General features: G+C 40.6%; 1 protein-coding gene across 8 annotated transcripts in view; it reads left to right on the top strand.

The window, feature by feature from the left end:
• ano2b (anoctamin 2b) overlaps nucleotides 1–15,653 on the top strand; it is a 37,312-nt gene extending 21,659 nt beyond the window's left edge. For 6 of the 8 annotated variants that reach the window (XM_061762242.1, XM_061762238.1, XM_061762237.1 and 3 more), the window contains 11 exons: nucleotides 1,222–1,296; nucleotides 1,439–1,640; nucleotides 2,395–2,506; nucleotides 2,585–2,642; nucleotides 2,734–2,834; nucleotides 2,962–3,104; nucleotides 4,662–4,814; nucleotides 6,706–6,758; nucleotides 8,130–8,308; nucleotides 12,052–12,157; nucleotides 13,010–15,653. In XM_061762242.1, coding sequence (XP_061618226.1) covers nucleotides 1,222–1,296; nucleotides 1,439–1,640; nucleotides 2,395–2,506; nucleotides 2,585–2,642; nucleotides 2,734–2,834; nucleotides 2,962–3,104; nucleotides 4,662–4,814; nucleotides 6,706–6,758; nucleotides 8,130–8,308; nucleotides 12,052–12,157; nucleotides 13,010–13,390 — 1,563 coding nt within the window. In that variant the 3' untranslated portion in view covers nucleotides 13,391–15,653. The remainder of the gene's footprint in view (nucleotides 1–1,221; nucleotides 1,297–1,438; nucleotides 1,641–2,394; nucleotides 2,507–2,584; nucleotides 2,643–2,733; nucleotides 2,835–2,961; nucleotides 3,105–4,661; nucleotides 4,815–6,705; nucleotides 6,759–8,129; nucleotides 8,309–12,051; nucleotides 12,158–13,009) is intronic. The other 2 variants (XM_061762240.1, XR_009786522.1) reach the window with 2 other exon arrangements.
• The last annotated feature ends 7,900 nt before the right edge of the window (nucleotides 15,654–23,553 follow it).

Here is a 23,553-nt window from a genome sequence, read left to right as displayed (position 1 = left end):
CAGCACACACTTCAAATCCCTTATCCAAACACGTCAGTGTTACGCTCGAGGCCAATAGGAGACAGCATGTAGACAACGTGTCATTTGCCCACTGGCAAGGAAACCACTATGAATCTGGATGTTAGTACTCAGTGCCAGAGGTGGCAAAAGTACTCACACCCTGTACTTAAGAAGTACAGACAAAAAAAACAAAACTGGTAAAAGTAGAATTACTGATTGAACTCCTTAAGTAAAAGTACAAATTACAGACTCTGAAATGGAATTCCAGTGGGTAAAAAAAAAAGTCTACTCTTAGCCATAGCCACTCTTCCCTCAGCAAGGAGTTCAAATTCTCTAAACTTCTCTTGCCATGAAGCTCGAGGAGACATTAGATAAAAGAAAAGCCAATCCATTTATGGTTCGGGCTGATTCTGTGACTAAAGCATGGATCCTAATGGCAAAATTCTGCCGTATGCAGCAGCTGGGAATCTAATGGTCTATAATTTGGTAGTAATCCAAATTAGGACTGTTAACGTAAGATCCATGGATCATCAAAGAGGAGAAGACAAAGAGAAAGATTCAAGTTTTGAAAAAGACAAGAGGCTAGGCATGGTGTGAAACAGAGGGAGGGCGGCTGAGTGGGAGTGATGCACGCTGGGCAGAAAGCCAGAGGTAAGATTAGTGACCGTCACTATGGTGACACACATCTCTCTCCTCACACTTACACACACACACACACACACACACGTTTGATTCATTACTTGGGGAAATTGAATGTGCAGTTGCATCAGAAATGGTGTAATTGGTGTGTATTTAAAAAAAAATTGAACTTAGAGTTACCTCATTTTGCGTTGTATTACAATTAATGGTGAATAGAGTATATTGGACTTTTTATAGCTGTCTTATCCTTTATCTACTGTTTAAAGTAAGTAGCAGACGCATTGGGGGACGTTTGTGCGGCAAAGTGCATTGATCCAGTTTGTCCACTAGATGAAGCCAATGTGCTTCCAATGACAATAGCAGAAGTCTTGAAACACTTCCTCAATAGTGAATGTGTGAAATTCCATTGTGTTTGTCTGAGCTTGTTCAAATTGAGTGTGTGGTTTTAAGCACATAGTGATGATCCTTAACGTGAAAAGGGTTGCATAGCAACAAGATGGGAAGGCAATAATTATCCATTCATAGATATGTGACACAAGAACTTTGCTTTCTCTGAGTAATACCCATTATCATTCCTGTCAGGTTGCTATTGAGAAGTTAACCTGGAAAGACCGCCTTCATGGATATTGCATCAATGTTTCCTCCATTCTTTTTATGGTGAGTACAACATGCTGAACTAATTGAAGCTTGTCATACAACCAAACACGTTGAGCAATGTGACTGGTAATTTGCATGAGTTAGTGTGTGAACTCCATGCGTAGCTGATGAAGTACTAACAAGTTTCAATCTTTGCCCATAGTTCGGTCTGACCTTTTCGGCCGTTTTCGGCGTCATCATCTACCGCATCACGGTGTCCGCGCTGATGGCCATGAGCCCAGACCCAGAGACAAAGTCCAACGTGCGCGTTACAGTGACGGCCACGGCGGTCATCATCAACTTGGTGGTTATTCTCATCCTGGATGAGATCTACGGCGCTGTGGCGGTGTGGCTGACCGAGCTAGGTATATTACATACATAAAATTGCAAGGAAAAAAATTTGAAATGACCTGGATTTATGCATAAATGTGGTCTGATCCTTATCCAAGTCACATACCACACAAACAAATTATACATTTTTGTGTTTTTGTTGGACACACCATGTAAAAATGTATAGTGCAGGTTGGAAAATGGACGTAAGAGTCAGTAGTCAGGCAACCTTGAGTCCTATTAATGTGACGAGAATGGATGTGAAAACACACACATTTGGAGTTTGATATTCTTAAGAAGGCTTGCACGATGTGAACCATTCCCAACGATTAAGAGTTGTTAATTTGCATGAAGCTGAAAAGCGTCACAAAAGTAACTTAGCTTTTGTCAGATTGTTGAGAAATGAAGAAAGTTCATTCAGCACCTGTTGCTGCCCTCCCTAGGAGTGACTGTCCTGTAAAGATGACTGCAAGAGCCCAGCTCAGACTGGTCAATAAGTGAACAGTGGCCTAGCGTGTCGGCGAAAGAGAAATCTCTGGCATGTGGCACATCTCGGTTGAGCAATCAACAATAAGTCAAACTTTAAAGAAGAATCTATGTAATGAGGGGACACCACAGATGAAGCCACTAGTGTCTACTAAAAAAAAAAAAACATTGCTTCAGGTTTGAAGTTTGCAAAATAGCAAGTATGGTGGAGGGGGTATCAAGGTTCGGGTCGGCTTTGTTACATCAGGGCCTGGGCCCATCATCGACAGAAAAATGTCAAGAACTTAATTTGCTGTTTTCCAGAGATTCCTAAAACAGAGACCAAATTCGAGGAGCGTCTTATCCTCAAGGCGTTTTTGCTCAAGTTCATGAACGCATATGCGCCCATCTTTTACGTGGCTTTCTTCAAGGGACGGTATGTTGTGCGTTTCTGGAATCAGCCACATCAGCCAGCCCACAATTGAATAAACTGCCGTCTACTTGTGCTGTTTAGGTTTGCAGGTCGACCGGGAAGTTATGTGTACGTCTTTAATGATTATCGAATGGAAGAGGTGAGCATGCATCTTGTCTGGAAAATCAGCACAGCATCACCTGATGAAGAATACATGGACAAAAGTGTGTGTGTGTGTGTATTTCCTTCAGTGTGCACCAGGAGGCTGCCTTATTGAGTTGTGCATCCAGCTTAGCATCATCATGCTCGGCAAGCAGCTCATCCAGAACAACATCTTTGAGATCGGCATCCCGTAAGTAGCATGCATTCCTCAGTGACACGCCCTGGAACTTGTACATATAAGAGCCCCCTTCGATTCATCGGTTGCCATTCAGTGGCAGTCTGTTTGGTGTTATGACGTACAGTATCCATGCCGACAGGAAGTTGAAGAAGCTGGTGCGTACGTTGAAGGATAAAGGAAGTGCCGAGAAGGAGGAGGAAGAGGAGCGACCTCCACAGCAGTGGAACCTGGATTATGCCCTCGCTCCCTTCGAAGGCCTCACGCCCGAATACATGGAAATGAGTGAGCCGACACTACACAAACACATGTACTCCTGTACATTACTCCGGTGGTATGTACAACCCATGTTTATGCCGCGTACACACAAACTCTTGTTTCCTGTTTCTCCCCACGTCATTTCCTGTTGACAAAAGTGGAGTCTTATAATGATCACAATGGCACATATCTATTTAAAATGATCCCACGTTAAACCAGTATATACCCAGCAAGGCAGAGATGCTTTGCTTTTCCAGTCATTCCCATGCAGAAGTGGGTGCACACTGTATGCACTACCCTTGGCGCATACTTTAAACTTTTGCTGCTGCAGTCTGAAATCAAAGTTTTTTTTCCCCATCCTTCCACTGTTTAAATGCAGTTGGAAAATAAGAAACAGTTCATAGTTGATTGTGTGTTATCTAGATTAGTGATCAGGCATATATTTTACACACGAAACCAGGTTAATTGTACTTTCTTCCATCTGGTGGAAGAACATTTAATTGTTATGTCTGTCACAATATGTTGTTGCATAGATAGATAGATGAATAAAAGATGGATTATTTGGAGTAAATAATGAATAATTTTCAGACCAGTTAAATTCAATTGGATAATTTCCCACGGCACACTTGATGAGCTCTTGCCACACACGAATAGGTCACTAAACTACATAAATAAAGTGAGGCCGGAGGTGGAAAACAATACTTGGGGCCGATGTTGCTGCAGGGCACAGGAAGGATATGCCTGAACTATACAGTACATGCAAAAGGGCACACACTCACACATGCTTGCCAGCGTGTGAATTTGGAGCACTTTTTTAAAAAAATTCAAATCGTCAAACTCTGCAAGCTCGGCTCAGGTGGACTCGTGAGGCGATAAGCGCGCCCTGTGGCGCTCACCTCTCCTTTGTCGCATCTCTTTGTCTCGTCGCATGGAGTCCCGAGAAGCCGCCGCTCTCCGGCTCGGTGGAAATCCCCGTTCTCACGCTTCTTAAATTGCACCGCACAGACCAGCTTGTCTTGTCTTCCCAGAGGTCATTTATAGATCATCCGTTAAAAAACACCTCGTTTTTTTGGTGTGGTTACTACATTCTGGGCTGAAAATGCTGTAAAGAAATGAGCCGAGGACAAGAGCGCTTGCTAAAACATCACAGCCTGTCATAGAAATCCCCAGATGACCCTCAAATAGGGGCAGTGAACAGCAAACGGACATTGCAGCAATCTGATTGAATGCGTTGTGTTTTGATCTTCAGGCAACGCTGTGACATCATTGCACAAGGATCACATTTGAAGAGATTTTTTACATTTTTTTTTTTGCAGAATGCATGTGTATTTTCCCCAATCAGTTTGCCTTTTTAATAATAAAAAAACAAAACAAATAAATGAACAATTGTATGAAGCAAAAAGCGTTGTGTGAAGCGTGAAGCTAAGAGACTCTTGACCTGACATCTTGTTTGCTTTTGCATCCTGAGATCAGTCATATTTAAGGAGTGTTACGAAACGTCATAAAAAGCATTCTAGCGGGCGTACAGCTGACCAAAGTGAGTTTTTTTTTCATGACGGGGTTCTGGCTGTCTGTTTCCCACAGTTATCCAGTTTGGCTTTGTCTCGCTGTTCGTGGCCTCCTTCCCTCTCGCTCCCCTTTTCGCCCTGCTGAACAACGTGATCGAGATCCGTCTGGATGCCAAGAAGTTTGTTACGGAGCTCCGCCGGCCGGTCGCTGCCCGCGCCAAAGACATCGGTAAATCTGGAATACCTATCAAGAGTGTCCTGATACGTTACTACTCGACATTCACACCTACGGGCAATTTAGAGTCTTCGATTAACCTACCGTGCATGTTTTTGGGATGTGGGAGGAAACCGGAGTACCCGCAGAAAACCCACACAGGCACGGGGAGAACATGCAAACTCCACACAGGCGAGACCGGATTTGAACCCGGGGCCTCAGAACTGTGAGGCAGATGTGCTAACCAGTCGTCCGTCTCAATATTAATCATGAACCAAAATGAATATATATATTGAAATAATGTGCTATGAGTAGAACTACTGTGCTTAATGTTACAATTGTGTACAATGTTACAATTATGATTCTTATTTTCTAATATCCAGTACATACAGTAACAACAACACCTAGGGGGTATTGTTAAATTAATACCCGTCTGATAGTTAACCCAAATTAAACATTTGTACCTTTTTAAAGGCAGAATTTTCCCTTGGAGTTTGCAGGCCTACCCAATGAAGTAGTATATCGGGTATATGTTTCAATATATACATACGTAGACATAAACGAGACTGTTAAACTCTGTTTGTATATGTATTAGTCTTTAATTTTGGCGAGAAAGAGTTTCAATTTCTCTTGTTTCTTTGTGGAGATGCTATCACTAGGACAACCATGTTACACATGGAGTGTGAAAAGTGAATGAGTAGAAAATAAGGGTTTGTAATGCATCCGTCAACCTGAATAAAACGGTACCAATTGGAATACGCCAAAATTTCCCCCTTTTATTTTTAGTGTTGGATAATATTGTCATGCAGCATCATAAACTTGACTAATTTTAAGTTCTTTCAAGTTTCGCCGTGGCTCGAGGCGGTGTGTCTTTCGGGGGGGAGGCCAGATTTCGGGTCGCAACCCTTGCAGCTCCTTCCCGTAGTCGCTGTAAATGTATTTTGGTTCATGCTCGACCTGAGTCCAATCTACACTTGATCCATAGGCTTTTGAAAGGCTTTGCTCATCTGAAAGTCAGTGGCAGCATAGCATGTTCTTATATGGCCTTACGCTCCTTTTCATTAAGCCAAACAGGCTTCCCGCGAGAACATATCTTAATTGGAAATCAATAAAGTCCTCCACTGTACATTGAAAAATGGGCTTGTGAAACCCACCTCCTCGCGTAAAAATATACTAGATCAGTGGTTCTCAATTTCTTTATGCCAGGAACAACCTTAAAAAAAAAAAATAATACTTCACTCTCCAAGTACCACCAGTGTTCATCCAAAACGAGACAGAGGTTTTCTTCCTAAAAGTATATTTCATATTATTGTAAGCCACTGGAACATTACACACAGTTTGAAGTTGAACACAGTGCTTCATTGTATGAAAATAAATAAACTGTTATATGTAATTCGATTAAAATGTTTTACACATAAAACTTAAATAAAAATAGTGCCTCAATAGGTGTTTGAAGACAAATATTTCTAAATAATTAAATGCAAATATATTTTATTTCAAAATTAAATACAACTCAATGTTACTTAAGAAATTAATTGTACTGGATTTTAAAAAAGGTAATTGTGATTCTAGGCAAAGAAAAAAGTGTACTTCAATAATAATTTAATTAAAATGTAGTGCACATAAGTGTAGGCAATTTTTTTTTAAAACAAACAGCTCTTAAGAGTTAAATGCAATGGTATTGGGCTTAAACGTTAAATACAACTGAAAAGCACTCAAGCAGTGATTCATTCGCATACATGGAGAGGGAGCCCGTGTATCAATCGTGCTCCCGCACTTTGAGAATCCCTGTGCTACATTAAATAAACTCCACACACACACATATATATTTATTTTGTTCTTTTTGTTGTTTTTAATATATATACATTTTTTTCTTTTTTTGTTTTGTTTTGTTTCTCTTTCACAGGTATATGGTACAACATACTGAGTGGCATGGGCAAATTCTCAGTCATAATAAATGTAAGTAAAGGCACCCTTGAAGGCAACTCTATGTATCATTTAACAATGTGTTCTGTATAATTTTCATGTAATGCTGGTTTGTATTAACAATAGCAGCCCTGCCATTACCACGGGGACCCCAAATAGACCTTTAATATAAGTCAGTTGACAACATTGGACAGGTTATTCATATTCCTGTCTAGTTTCATTTGTCCTGATATTGTCCAAATTATATTACCAAAAGCAAAAAAAAATGTATGTCATGCTTATACAGAGGATAATAAGTGAATTCTATGAGAGCACAGGATTTATTATGTCGTAAACAAATGGAAAGCTGGCATGTTTTCTTCCATTCAAAGCAGATTTTTCTTGAGGCAAGAAACCTGCAAGGGTTATTGCTTATGTAGGACTGCGGGGAACCGCAACGTAAGCTATCCTGTGAGGATTTTGGCAAAGACAACAGGGGAGCAGCATTCCCTCAGCCCTGAAGGATTTTGTTTTAGAAGGAGAAAAGATAAAGCTACACAAAGAGACATGCACTGGTTATGCCACTAAAGGTTATGTGAAGTCAAAAGCCCACTTAAGCCCACTTAAGCCTGGAGCAAGCTGCCACCTGATCAATGGAAATGTGAATTCCCCCATCACGAGTGCCTATGACAGCTGGCTACAAAATCACTGAAATCAATTATCTTCATTCTAAATTTGTCTTCCAATATTTGCGGTGCCAGAAGAAAATTGGCCGTTAAACAATCAACGTTGATTGTTTTATTATTTTGGATTTTTTTGGGGCCCCCTTTCAAGAGCAGTGTTTCAAAACCTTTACGGGAACAAACAAAATGTCCCAAAAATTATAGTGTCTTCTTATGCGTATTCTCCAATTTCTTTTTGGAACCTATTATTTGTTATTTGCTGAAAACTTCATCTACTTTCTCTTTTTGTGCTCAAGCTAAAGCCATGTCTAATATAAAACATATTGCTTTTGCTCCATTTTGCGGCATCTTGATGCCAAGGAACTATGTTGAAGTGAGAAGAGGAGCGTCAATTAGTTTAATGCATTTCACGGGAACATTAAAAAACATATACAATGTAAATAATGGTGGTTACAAAGTTTAATTGTACCTTCTTCCATTTAGTGGAAGAGCAATATTTCTGCCTTTCCCTTTACATCGCTGGCATAGATAGAGCAAAGATACATATTCGGAGCAAGTCATTCATAATTTTCACACCAATCACTTTCCTGATGATCTCTCACAGTAGTTCGAAATCAGTGGATCGAAGTCATGACGCTTACATTATTGCTTTGGACCTCACATCATGAACTGATTGAATTGTGGACTGTATATAACTGCAGGAGTTATTCCTCACTCTCTTTACTCTCCTTCTGCCCCTGAGGCCTTTGTGATATCCTTCACGTCGGACTTCATCCCTCGCCTCGTCTACCAGTACATGTACAGTCAGTCGGGGACCATGCACGGCTTCATCGACCACACGCTCTCCTACTTCAACGTGTCCAACTTTAAACCGGGCACAGCGCCGCAGAATTCCGATCACGGAGATGTCACCGTTTGCAGGTCAATACAAACGTTTTGCATTGAATTGCTGTGTACATGAGCCATCGACAGAGCTGGAAAATGTACTCACACTCTCGCAAAACAAGACTCTGGTCAAAGTCGAAGTACTAATTAAACTCCAAAATGTATTTCAGTACAAAAATAAAAATGTTTTATTTATTTATTTATTTTTTAACTGTCAATTGGATACAATACCTGTTTTGATAACTTAAAAAAATGTCTTTACACATAGAACAGTTTACCTCAGAACTTGCATAGTGCTTGTACTGAGAACATTTGAAGACTTTAGCTTGTAAGCGAAATTCTGACAGGATAATCACGACTGAATTGACAACAGATCCCGCATGAGCCAAACAAAATAACAAAAACAATGTGCTAAACTAGCGAATGATAACCACAGAAAAACAATCTACCTTTATTGTATGTGTTTGTGCAGATGAGAAGGAGAGTTTTTGAATGCCAGAAGCTGGTGGTTTTTCAGCAGGCACAAGAAAAAAGACATTTGCCAGGAATCTTTAGAACCGACAACAAAAAAAATCGCAAATAAGGCCATGGAATAGAAATATGTTGCTTGTCTGAATCTTTTGCGTCATTGTTATTAATGCTCCCTGGAATCACTGGTTCAAGTTCCGCCTTAATCAAAATCTTTTTTACGTTGTGTTATCATCCTGGTGGTTGAAAAATGTCCCAAAAATATTTTGACAAAGTAAGCAGTTGAAAGCACAGTGGTATTTTGACTTACAAGTAGCCCAACTTACAAGTTTTTCCCAGTTACAAGTCGTCGATTGGTTGATTTTATATATATATGTATATATATATATATATTTTTTTTAATTATTTTATCCATCCATCCATTTTCTGAGCCGCTTCTCCTCACTAGGGTCGCGGGCGTGCTGGAGCCTATCCCAGCTGTCATCGGGCAGGAGGCGGGGTACACCCTGAACTGGTTGCCAGCCAATCGCAGGGCACATAGGAACAAACAACCATTCGCACTCACAGTCATGCCTACGGGCAATTTAGAGTCTCCAATTCATGCATGTTTTTGGGATGTGGGAGGAAACCGGAGTGCCCGGAGAAAACCCACGCAGGCACGGGGAGAACATGCAAACTCCACACAGGCGGGGCCGGGGATTGAACCCGGGTCCTCAGAACTGTGAGGCTGACGCTCTAACCAGTCGTCCACCGTGCCGCCTATTTAATTTTATTATTATTTATATATTTTTTTGCTTTATGTGCGAGCCAAGATTTGAGTTACAAGCTCGCTTTAGATACACTCCCACCACTTGATTGAAGTAAAAAAAAAAAAAAAAAAAAAAGAGGCAGTTATAAGACAATTTTTTTTTTTTTATATAAATCGATGAATAGGTCAATCCTCAGGTGCCAAACTGCAAATATGTGGGGGTCCACTGTAAAGAACAGATACCTGAATAATTGACTCACTCACTTAAAAGAGTATTTGTACAAAGTGACTTCTTAGCACTGGCAATGGATGGGTTGGTTCAGCCTCTGTGGACACTTGCCATTGCACATTAGTTCAGTTTGGACTCCAAGATGTGTTCTAGAAATGCACGCTTTTTTTTGGACAGTGTGAACTGTTACTAAGGCTCTGTGCGGCCACACAAAAACGTCATGAAGTGCATCACTATTTCATAATCGCAATATAAATCCCTCCAAAGGGAAAGGGCATGAATGCAAGTGACGACTGACTGCTGACTCTGACCTGCGCTTACATAAGATACCGAGTAGTTACAGTTCAAGAATGCCAGTCTTTGTGCCAGTGCATGTCTCAAGCATGATGTACGCCTCGAATACTTACAACCGTGAAATTGGCTGTTAAGGGCTCCAATAAGGGTTCGAGTGTGAGCGGCCATGTTGTCAGCGGCGCCTCGAGGGTCAAAGACGACTCAACCCTTCGCCCCTCGATATCAAACGCCCGAGAGACACTTCATTTCTTTGTCCCATCTGCTTGGGCCCACAGCGGATGATTGATGGATGTTTGCAGGAAGGAAGGAACGGGGAGGGAGGGGGGGGGGGGGGGGGGGGGGGGGGGTCAAGGAGAGAGAAAAAGATGTCAAACACTGATCTTGTGGATATGAGTTGATTTTGTTGAATAGACAAACATACAAATGTGCAACACAGTGCAAGTTGATAACATAAGAAGCCAAAGTTACAAAAGAAAGCATCCTGCTGTCTGTGTGAAATAAGTGTGGTTGACCATCGTCATGCTTACACCAACATCAGCAATGAAATACAAAGCGGTCTTTCTGAAAAGAAAATAGCTTTAATAGCTTAGTTAGAGTATGAAGCAGAGATAAGGACAAACTGCTACAGCTAAACCCATCAAACTCAATTTAGCAGGAATTGTACAAAAAGCTGAACATCACCCGTACAGTACATGACATTTTAAAGCAGCATAATGTCAAAGCAGGTAGGAATGTAGTGTTGCTTTCAAAGCAGTAATTCAAGAAAGTTAGGTTCTTTTTTTTTTTTTGAAGTAACCAGGATGAAAAATGTGCACTGATTTTCGTTCAAAGTTTTTCTAATATTGCAGTTTTTAACCCGTCATTGTCATGCAATTTTCTTTTTCGTGGAAATGTGGCTTTTGTGCTTATTTTAAGGACGGCAATAATCTGACCCCTGTTTTTACTGTCGATGTTACTTCATGTCCCGTAAGGCGCTCAGGTCTCGGGTCTCTTTTTATAATCTCTCAGCAGTGTCTTCTGAAATAATATTGACGCTCCAGTTGCTGCAGACCTTATCACCAAACATGGACACGCAAATCTTTAGCGGAGTCTATTCCGAGAGGAGTGTGTGAATGTGCAAAACTGCGTGTACTGTCAAGCGCAGTCAAGAATGATTGTAGTTCCCTGCATTCGCATTGGTTGTAGTTTTAGCTTTTTTTGTGTCACGAAATATTTTGCTTCATTCACATTCTAAATAAAGGCAGTGGTTTACTTTGAGTGCTGTCATATATAGTACATACTTTAATACCAAGAGAGACTACTAAGGTTGAACATACGCCCACGGAATATAGGAGAGCATAAAAAGAAAGTGGAAAGGTGGAATACAAATACAGCAGTCGGTTGTAATAATAAGTCGGTTGCAATTGGTAGGGCGGAATTTATTTTGATTGTGTTTCTAGAAGCTTGCAAATGTCATTCATGAAAATTCTGTATGTTCCACGTACTGTATATTGAGGTCGGACATTAAATGCTACCATACCAACATGTTGTGCTAAATTTAGATCCTGTGTTGCTTTTATTGGCTCCAAAGTTCTAATTTGTGAGATGCTTCTCTTCCCCTGGACTTTTTTTTTTTTTTTTAATAGCGGCTAAAGCCAACATCTAGCTGTGTGTTACAATGTACCCACATTGTAACACACAGCTAGATGATTCTTCACCTTGCCTATAAATTCTCCAGTCATTATCAAACAGACCAGCAATGAATTCAACACGCATTTTCACCATGGAGTCTATTTTACTGGCATCAGCCTTTTCCTTATTTCTTGGTTTTGTATTTTTCCACGTGGGGTGTGTTAGCCATTAGCTGCACATGTGGTTGGGTGTTTGGTTTGGCCGAGTGTTTACTAAAAAGAAAGAAATGCAAAGGAATCCACATAAAATGCATCATCATCATCATCGAAGCTGAGCAGGGGACGAGGATGTATTAATGAACCAGTTAGGCCCAATGGAGGCAAATGTGAACCTGTCAATTAGACGGTGATGGATGCGTTTTCCCCCCAGGTATAAAGACTACCGGGAACCACCCTGGTCTCCAGATGCGTACCACTTCTCCAAACACTACTGGTGCGTCCTAGCAGCGAGACTGGCCTTCGTCATACTCTTTCAGGTATGAGCACGTTTTTTTAGTTCGTCAGTCGGATGTGGCAGCTGCATAGACACGGTGACCACAAGACTGGGGTTAATTTTGCACAAATGGGTTAATTCTTCAAATAAGTGCACATGAAAATGTCTGGATTGTTATCAATATTTTTTTTTCTTTGAGTATAACAAACATCGAGGCCAAGACACAGCACGTCTCGGCCAAAATGCAAATGAAGTCAAATTGCTATGCTGTACAAAAGACTGGAAGTGATTGGCAGACAATTGCACAAAGCCTCCGAATGACCTTCCACGTTTGAGTTGTTTATTGTGTAACCGTAACCACAATAATGAACGTATTTTGAAATTATTAACTCCCTAACGCTGTTAGTAAAAAAAAAAAAGAGAGAACAGTTCTTGTAATGGATCTCATTACAGCGTGCAGGTGTACCTCATAAATTCCAGTACGTGTATGTGAGCCAGTCATTGCTAATTTTAACGGAGTACACGTGATGGGAAACATTACAGATGCCTCAGTCCGTTGGGAACGAGTTCATTTGATAATGAGGTCCTTGCCTGTGTGCGCTTGCATACCTTTGGGACACATGTGGACCAAATGTGATGCCCGTTCCCACACTGGAGCCTGATGACTCAACTGGTGATTACCCGAGTGTTGTATGTGTACCGCTGGTGGTACGAGGGCTTCCTCTGGGAATCACTGAAGTAAATGTTTAAACTGTGCATAGTATTACAGCAGCGTGAGCATTTGTTATTTTTTGGGTAAATGTAGTACAGTACTCTGTACTCTAAGTAGAGTTCATGTTATATTTCATTCCAGTGTAGTTTCTCTCAACGTTACCTGTTCTTTTCCATCCTGTAGAACCTGGTGATGTTCCTCAGCCTCGTGGTAGCCTGGGTGATACCGGACATTCCCAAAACCATCGTGGAGCAGCTGAAGCGGGAAAAGAAGCTGCTGGTGGACCTTTTCCTACGGGAGGAGAAGGACAAATTTCAGCTCATCCAGAGCCTCTTCGGCAAGGACACCCCCGTCGCCCCGGGCGGCCACGTCCTCCCCCCGGGTCAGGGCTTCCCCCTCCCGGGCCGCTACAGCACCCTGCCCCAGTATCCGACCCGAGCGCCGACCGGAGATGGCGGAGGAGGAGGGCCCAGGGCGAGGTGCAGGGCGGCCAGTTTCAGCCTGTACACGAGAAAAGTTCCGCCATCACCCAGAAATGAAAATTCCCGACACACAGCTGTGTGACACGACGCATCCCTGCGGGTGCGTGGGGCTCGCGAACGGAACATCGCTTCCTCGAACTGCCATTTTTATTGTCCCAGCGTGAAAGAGGTGTGCCGTAATAGATTCACTCACGGGTTCACTTCAAATGTGTCTTTGTTGTTCCTGCTTTTTACTTGGAGCTGATTGCTTCATTGCGTAGACAAGCAATAATACGGTGTTAGGCTGAAAAATCTTCTAAAAGAGTTTGTAGATTTAAACAAATAAAATAAAAAAATCACCTGGATAGACTTTCCTGACTGAACACTTCAAATCTATTAATTTATGGACCTTTAGTGGTATGTTTAAATGTACTCCATTTGGACCCTTGGGCCCTTTACAGCCCAAAAGTGTAGATTGCACCTTCAGGAATACAAATGGACTCTTTTTGGAATGTAATCCTCTTTTTGGGGGTTGTGGCAGTGATCGATAAATGAATGGATGGACATTGTGTGTCAGACTGTTGCAACTTTTGGAATATTTCTGCTTCATGTGCTTCATTATGCTCTTTGTATATATTTGTTTTGAAACTGAACTCGTAGCAACAACACAACACCAGATTCTAAAGACTTACAAGTGTTGTTAGTGAAAGCACTTACGAGCTTCCTGAAAGTGCAAATTGTTTCCATGGCATTCTCTGTTTACATTGACCATCTCAAGTGATGTATTTTTTTTCCTCGATTATTCTGTTATTCCTTTGCCACTCGTTGTTTCTCCAGTACACTTACAGCCCTCCATTTTTGACATTATCTGATACATGCCAGTTTGCTAAAGTGATGTATGATGTAATGTACTCCTAACTTCCTGTTTTAGAGGACAGATTATATGTCAACATTTGTTGCAGCACTGAAACTGAGCACAGGGACTCATTTTCATTTTCTTTTTGCAGAAATGCTCATCATCAGTGCATTAAACTGTTTTCATGATTTCAAGTAATTGAGATTATTTACTGTTTTGTTACAATGTGAAGTCATAACTGCTCTCATAATACCATGCTGCAAAATGTCATTTGTGTTTCAGAGGCCTTGTACGTGCTCTTATTTTGCCCTGACTGCTCACAAGCAGCAACAGACTGTTAAATTCTTTATGTAATTTAGATTGACTTAGAACAAGCAAATTGTGACCGTAGTACATATTTAAGACGATGTAGACATACATGATTACATAATTGTTAGATGTCTTGTGACCTGTGTGCTTTTTATCTCATTGGTGTGTTTTTTTCTTCTATTTCTTTTCTGCCTTTCTTGAGCGAGAAGTCCAAATGGGTTTTTAAATGGAGACCACACAGGTAATAGAAGGATGCAAACATATGTTCCTGTGGCATTGTAACGCGTTTCATACATTTTTCGATGCATGTATACTGTTATTATTCGTTGACACATTTTGTATTAAGCTTAACTGCTCCAAAAAGAAGGTAACGTGTTATTTTCTGTCTCCTTGATTACCACAAGAGGTAATCATGAGTCACTTAAGAAGTCTCTGTCTCTATTTGACCTCAATACAGGATTGAAAAACAATGTAAGCCCCGATCAGACTGCATTTTGCATCCATGTGTAGGTTAATATGATGTTCCAGTGATGATGATAAAATGCTGACGGGAAAAGAACACTGTTGTTACTACTTGTTTTGAACATTAATTTTGACAAAGCCACTTTTATAAATATCTCTCCTTAATAATGCATTTCAATCATCTAAATAAATGAAACGAGGCGCTTATTGTGAGTGAAAAATACTTAAATTTTGGATATCGTACAGTAGTTACGAGGTCTCGTAGTTTCCACGAACGCACCACTGACATCACTTCCTGTTTTACTCAGTGACCGGTTTGATTGGTCACACCTGTGTACGTAATCGAATGTTTGTTTTTTTCTTCTTCTAGCAGGTATGTCACAAAGAAATCTTTTTGAGGGAGAGGGGGTTATTATTACAGCGTTTTGACAAGTAAAAATGTCTTATTTTTAATTCCACCGCTTGTATTTGGTGCATTATCACCACTGCACCAGCAGCGATATAAGTATCAACTTCCTGTGACAAATATTAAGAAAGTTATGACTCTTTAAAACCGGTGAAAATGCATGACTCTATCGTCAACGTCGTAATGCAAAGTCAATAAGAGGGTTGAGTTTTTCGGTGTGACCTTTTGTTTGTTGAATCCGAGTTTCAACATCATGTTTCAGTTGGTGTCAATGGAAAGCTTGCTAAACACAGAAACAGACAACATACTGTATAATAAAAACATGGAAAAGTATCCAATAGATTCCGTGACATGTATTTGCAAAACCTGGTTACTCAAAAAAAAATAATAATAATAATTAACGGGGGTTTGTCGACTGAATTCTGGAAAGTCCCTTTGTGCCCTCAAGTTAACGAGCAATGAACACACACAAACAAACTGCTATAAAATCATCCTACGTCAATATTTGTATTCTGTTTTGCTTCAATCACGTATTCAACTTCAGCCCAAAACAAAAAGATCAAATATTAAATTAAAAACTAGCGTAAATGATAGGTTATTGGAATTGTTATTTAAAAAAAAATATATAATAATAATAATATTTAGTGAGTCGGCATATAATTCAAAGACAGATGGGGCTTTTTTTTCTTCTTGTTTTTGTTTGGGGCGTCAAAATCTCACAAACACATGGGAAAATGGTTTCTGGTCGGATAAAACCAGTTTTGAACTTTTTGGCTCTAATTCCAAAATGTATGTTTGATGCAAACTAAAACACGATACCTACCATGACGCATGGTGGTGGCAGCCTCATGCTTTTTCTTCAGCTGGACCTGTGACCAAAGACAAGGTGGGGCGTATTATTAAAAGTTCCAAATATCGGTCAGTGTTCGCACAAAACTTTCAGGCTTGTGCAAGACAGCAAAATAATTGCCAGGAAAAGCTTACTAGAACAGCAGAACCTTATGTGGGGGATTCACAGGTACTTTAACTGGTGGCAGTTGTGTGCTAACTTCCATTTAACATGAGTTTGAATGTGGTTGTTTAATTCTAAACACAGCCACATCCCCAGTTATGAGGGTGTGTACACTTTTGCAGCAACATCATTGTTTATTTTTACTTCCCCTCTTTTTTTGGAAAAATTCAATTGAGATGTACAAGTTATTTCTCCGGGCACTCCGGTTTCCTCCCACATCCCAAAAACATGCGTGGTAGGTTAATTGACGACTCTAAAAATTGCCTGTAGGTGTGAATGTGAGTGCGAATGGTTGTTTGTTTGTATGTGCCCTGCGATTGCCTGGCAACCAGTTGAGGGTGTACCCCGCCTCCTGCCCGATGATACATGGGATAGGCTCCAGCATGTCCGCGACCCTAGTGAGGAGAAGCGGCTCAAAAAATGGATGGATGGATGGATGGAAGTTATCGGTCACGTTAATGGTGGAATTTAAAAAAAAAAAAAGGATTTGTGTTGGTTTCATTTCTCTCGGCCATTAAACCGTGAAACCGTAAATTCTGTAAAGTCAGCATTTCATTGAGAAGAAAAGTATTTTACATTTTCACAGTATTCCCACTGCATTCTACAATTTCCCTAATTGAACTATGCAATTCAATGTGTATCAATTATTATTGGTGAACGAAAACACATTGAGTGATATATTAGCCAACATTTTTATACAGCATCTTTTGTGTATGTGATGAAATGTCTGCATGGATAAATGAAGTTTTTTCTTTTTTCTATTTGATGCTTTCACAGGGCGTAGTGAAGCCAACCTGGACAACCACTATCTTAACTATTTGGAAACAGACGAATCAGGTAACCGCCACTTAAACTGTTTTTGTTATCACAAAAAGGGAAAAATAAAGCGTGAGGCTTCCATACCATTCGACATAGCCGCTGGCGCATTAATCACACGTGAATGCGGTGATTGTGTGCGTGATGCCTTGAAAGGGTTGGAGAGAATACAATACGTTTAAAAGTCTGAAGCGCAACAAGCCAAGTCAGGATTAGACAATGGCTGACTGTGGCAATCCGTTTGTAGGAGCTAATGTTACAATTACCTCCTGCAATGGAAAGAAATTGGCAGGAGAGGAAGTGAATAACAAGAGGAAGTGCTGCTACACGTAAGCAAGAGGATCCCCGGGGAGTCATGTTGAATGAAGCCAAGTACGAGTTGAATTATGCGTCAGGAAAAAGACCTTTGAGGTTATTTTACATGCCAGTGCTTGCCCTAAATGTCGGACAGTTTTCCAAGTTTCACTTTTTTCCTCCCCGCTGTCTTGCTTCTGAAACAGTTATTGTTGTTATTGTTTCTTTCTCCATTGTTCTTCTACTCCTACCTTCAGTTTTATGTTTTAAGTAGGAAACTGTACAGCACACACAGTTCCAGTGCCAGCATGTTTCTGATTTTAAAAAAACAACAAAAAAACAGTACAGTATACAGTAATAACATAATTAAAGAGAATGTTAAAATATAAAGTTTGTGCATTAATTCAATGGGCAGTGTGCTGCTTTTTCTGGTGTGTGCGCCTTGGCCACAAGGGGGCAGACTCCACATACGTTTGATGATGGAACCCAGAAGAAGCCCGTCACAACTCAGCTGCAATAATATTCGTTCTTTGCAGAGGACAAATAATATATCCGTGCTTGTTGGGAAATTTGCTGCCACCATCGCGAGCGCTCGGAACATAAAAAAAAAAAAAAAGAATCTTGGAAAACCTGATAAATCAGGTCACACAGCTGGAAACTTTGGTAATTTGCATCACACCTTTTGAGGATTTATGCAGTATTCACTAAGAAATGTTGTTTAATTCAGTCTTTTTTAACTCTTTACACGAGGGCACTTATTTAACTTTACGATAGAAAAATTATATGAGCACATTGCACAAGTTTATAAGCATTTTTGTGTTTTCAAGAATGTCAGCTTACTTTTCTTTCATGGCGCATCTTTTTCACGATTTCCTTTGTTTGCTCTGGTGGGGAAGTCGCATGTTTCTGCTGCCTTCATATTGAGTTGTGTGACGAAATAATTGTAATAATTTTTCCCAGCCCTATAAAAGGCTTCCCTCTTGACAGTACCCAGAGCTGGGTCACACCGACTTTGTATGGCGTGAATGTCGGGAGACAGTTCAAGCCTTATTCGTAAGAAAGAGTGAAGCGACCAGTCCATACAGTTAAAGTCATGCAGAGAATATTTGTAGACGCACTGCAGTGGGCTGATGCAACTGTCTAGTTCCTGGCTCCCGGTTTGGAGTGTAAATGGGTAATTGTATGTGTGGCAACAGTCAACTCAAATTGGGCCCATTACCCCATCGGATCCAGTTTCCTACTGTTTGTGTCTGTTTCCCTGACTTTTACACACAAGTGTTGGGAAAGTGAAGGATTTTAAGGAGGGCTGTATGGGAAATGATTGAGGCCGGCTGCCTGTTATCAATTTACATTTCATGCTGTGTTATGTGCGAGTCAGAAGTCTGCGGTGATTAAGTGGTGGTCATTTTATTTACAACACTGTTTCCTAAATGGCCTTGATTGGAAAATGAGTATTGTCCCACTGATTCCCTTCTGTCTTGCCCACACACATTTTTCTTTTTCGGGGCATGCTAAAAAAAATGGATGGAAAGTGAAGCTATTCAGACAAATGACCATGAATTACAGGTTCACACCAAGAGCACGTTTATCATTCCAAATATTTGGAATTAAGATTTGTCTTTCACATAGTAAGCTAATTTTAATTAATATATTTGGAAAAATGCCACAACCACAAACCAAAAGACAACAACATGCAAGAACTTTATCTTCTCTTTTGCTGTTGTTTAGATTGAAATTTCATCTTTATCCTGTTTTTAAAAGGTTGGTATTATTGGAAAGTTGGCAACATATGATAATGATATGAATTATTTTAAATTGATCAATTCCAAAGTTAAATTAGAAGCGTTGGCACTACAAACATGCATAGGAAGACAAACTAAGAGCTGAGAATGAACAAACACTCCACAAGTTCAAATACATACAGTAGGAAGGAATGAATATAGCACAGTAACGAGGCTTTTTCTAATACTACAGCGCATCATCGGTATTGGTGTGTGGTAATAAGGAAAATAACGTGAAGGCAGTGAAACACTGAGTACAGCAGTTCGATCACTATTCAGGTTGCGCAATCAAGTGTGTTGACACCCCCCCCCCCCCCCCCCCCCCCCCCACCTAACCCCCCCCCAAAAAAACACAAAATGCTTGGAATGCAAATGCACATCTGGTGCACTTTTATTATTTTCAGTGTGCATATGCACCTGTGCACCCCTGACAATGAGCCTCATGTGTCCTGTTTCAGTATTGTACTCTGTCAAAATGGGGAAAAGGTTTGATGAAACTCCAACCTAATTGTGTTGCTCAAGTCCTGGAAGGTTAAATGAGGTTGTACTGCAATACTCTCGACCAAAACGGCTGCCATCCCAGAACCATTTGAGGGTCCACTGTTTCGTAAAGTGCGCTCGCGTGTGTTTGGGGGTTGAGCCAAAGGTACCGGCACGTTCCACGCCGAGGTGTGCGATGTGTGATTGATTGTGTGAATGGTGTGTGTGTGTGTGCACTTGACAACAACAGCTCACGTCCCTTGTTGACCTCACGCACTCTTATGAGGAATGTGGCTGCTCGCCAAGGCACCCACAGCTGTTTGGTGAGTGTTGCGTGCATTCCATGTGCACGAGGATGTCCATCTGCTGTATTTGACTCCATCTTTGCTCAGAACACACATGACTTTTCCTACATGTCAAACTAGTGAGTGGCAGTGACGTCTTGAATGCTCAAAGGTGTGTGCCTGTGTATGAGTTTTTTCTGTTGGATGGAAGAGACTTAGATTTTTTTCCCCCTGTGAGCAACGAAGAAAATGTCATTGATCCAGCGTCCCACTAATTCTTAAACCGGATTTGTCATTGCATTGCATTTCCATTGAGTTGCTTATTCAACGGCTTGATCACACGGAGGTTCTTTGCCAAAGTTAGTTAGACTGTGAAAACGAAATCCACCTCATTGGCTGATTGGTTGCGCTGTCTGCATCTGCCCATGTTGCAGCACAAGGAAGATGAAACAAAATGCAATTGAACTCGATAACAGGTAATGGCAGCCCTCGGATCAATTATGTGTAGAAGCAACACACTGATTCATGCGTTTTCAATGAGAAAACAGTCAGCTGAGAGAGGCTATCGCTTTGTGGTTCTCGAAATGTTTAAACCAAGTACAACCTAAAACCATGAGCGCTACAGGTATCACCACATCTACCAACATTTCATTCCAGTCGTGTAGTAGAGCTATGAGTTCATCAGAAACAAAGCATAAAGTGAATAAAAGCCACTCATTGTAAGCCACTGGGAAAACTGCGTGATGTCTTGAAATACAAAACCTAAATAATGATCTGATGAAAATATATTGCACATACAAGTGACATACAAATTATACCTAATGTTTGAAACAGTTCTCAAAAAAACAAAACAATTCAAAGCACATTTTTGTGTTGTTTTTAAGTTAAATACGTCTGAGCTGTACTTGACCCGCAACCCTGAACATGATCAGTGGTATAGAAATGTACAATACAGTAATCCTGCAAACAAATACCAATAACAACTGGTGGCCTACAATAAAAAAAATGAGTAGGTGACATTATGAATCTTTTTCTGGCACCACTTGGCTTCACTGCAGTGTTGCTTCGCTTCATGTCGCAACCTGTTTTTGTGTGCTTGATGAGTGAACAGATCAGACCTGCATCAGCACGAGAAACAAACAAAAGCTTGGCTGAGAGGTTGAACGCCTTTGAACGCAATCCTCCAACACTCTCTGAAAGGATGTTTTTGCAGCTTCGATATGGTGTCATGTTCTTTTTCACCAGTTATTGCTTGGCACAAAAAAGGGGGGAAAAAATTAGCAACGGATTATAACGAGAGTTACAAAGGTGAATAGTAACATTTAACATTTAAAGCGGGCATGTAGAGAAAGTAACAAGACATGTCAACAGTTCGGTGTTTGCAGTTTTCCCACATCGCGCTCATTTTCCACGGAAATGTCAAACACCATGATCACCGCGATACTTACAGTATATGAGCCCGCCTTGGAAAAACAGTTCGGGTTTCTCTCAGCTGCATTTGACAATGAAGGCTGACACACTGATGTGGGTTCGATCAAGAGGTCTGAATCACGACTGCTGTGTTGCCTCAGCATGACTTCCACCCACAAATTTGTTTTATTGACAGCCAAAGCTGTGTTTGGCTGCATCGCGCCCTATGGGATCAATAAAGCTCATCACATCCTCTTAGGCTGATTAATTGCACTTTCAGCAGGCCACTGCTAATGGTGGTACTCGGAGAGCTAGTTTTTGTTTTTTTGTTCTTTAGGTGGTACTTGGTATTATCGATTTGAGAACCACTGGCTTCGACCTTCTTATGGTGTGCTTCGACGTACGTTACTGTGCTTATGAGCCACATCTCAATCGTACCCATCGAAAAAGCCGTCCCGCAGTCAATTTGCACAAGAAATCCCTTTTTTTTCTTTTTCTTAAAAGCAAGTCTAAGCGACTAATTCTTGTGATAACTTCACTGTGATTTAGAGCAGAATGACACCGTATTTTCAAGAAATGGAAACCAAAGTAACCCAAACGTGATTACAGTGCCTTACTTTATTTTGTGCAGAACCTTCTGAATCCCTGCTTGAACGGGCTCACTCGTATGATAATAATAATTACAATTTCAATGTCACCACAATCAGCACACATTGTAAGAAAAAGTACAAACACAAATGTGTGCGTGCGATGACGGACTGTCCCTCGCGCTCGTTCGCACAACTACAACCGCATTTCAAATGTGCACCATCGGGTGACCTTTGGGTCCCGAAATCCCGAAGTGCTGACATCATTCATCATCCGGCTCAGCACAGGAAACAACTGACCTCCAAGTGCTTTCCTCTATGAGCTGCATAAAATAATATGGATCATGTCATCTTTATGTGTGAAATAGTTTTACTGTTCATTTGCAACTAACCGTGCGTTAGATGAAATATGCATCCACTGGATATGAAGGAGCCTCCCAGTTCAGAAAATGACTAGCCTTTTGATAAGAACACCTTCATATTGTAATTTTGTTTCTCGTGGATAGTAAGTCAGCCACTTGACATTATTTGACAGGGGAATAAATATCTGTACCACATATCAAGTTGAATAGTGCCTCTCAGGGTTGGTTATAAACCCCCTTAAGAGCGGAAGGCCCGCTGAGGTCAGCCAAGTGCTTTGTGTCACAATAAGCACACTGTCCGCTTGACGTTATTGTTTTCGCCAGTCAACATTTAATTCCTGTAAGCTGAGGGTTTCATGATGTGGACTAACACTGGCCAAACCTGTCATCAACATATTGCCTCTCAATGCCTGAGCCCTCCGACGTCGCTGTCATATTTCGCCACAAGAGGTTTATAACCGCAGGGAGTCGGGGTCATATGTTTGACACTAATTCTCTTCTAAATGTCTGTTATTTTTGGGGCTTAGGTGTAAGTCAATCCATGTTATTGTAGGGGTCTCGAGCTGCCCTTTTAACATTTTGCAAATGAACAAAAGGGCTTTTGGAACATTTTTCACTCATCATTTGTTCCTCATGTCCTGGCTTTTGAATTGATGTTCTTCATTAACTGGGATTATAAAAATGTGACTTTTCAAAATATTTGCAGAGTCAACTTTAGCTTCTCCCATCAAATTACATGTAGCAGTGACTGGTTGGTTTAGGTTTAAACTGGCATTACAGTACAGAGCATGGCGGCATAGCCAGCTGTCGATAAGAGGAGAAAAACTTAAAAATGAAATTAATGAAAATTAAATACCTTTCATTTGTGATGAATGTGAGTGATTTCAATCTAAGGCATAGTACAAGATTAGCTCATGCTCAACTAGAAATGGATATATACATTAAGTTCTATAGTAGTTAGAGATAACGTTTTAATACAAAGAACTAAAATACTATTTTGTCCCCATGAGTTAGTCACTTACAAACAAGACGCACGATTGAAGATGGAACGAGGGCCCGGCTGATTAATCGTCCGATATTAGCCCTTTTCAATTTTTTTTTTTTTTTTACATTCATACATTAAAACATAAGACAGATTTATCTCTTTTTGTTGTAAAGTTAAACAAATACTAAAAGAGAAAAAAGTACTGGATTGTAAACGGTCAAA

This window comes from Phyllopteryx taeniolatus, chromosome 22, assembly GCF_024500385.1.
Source record: "Phyllopteryx taeniolatus isolate TA_2022b chromosome 22, UOR_Ptae_1.2, whole genome shotgun sequence".
Classification (NCBI taxonomy): Eukaryota; Metazoa; Chordata; class Actinopteri; order Syngnathiformes; family Syngnathidae; genus Phyllopteryx; species Phyllopteryx taeniolatus.
This window is presented reverse-complemented; position numbering and strand designations above follow the sequence as displayed.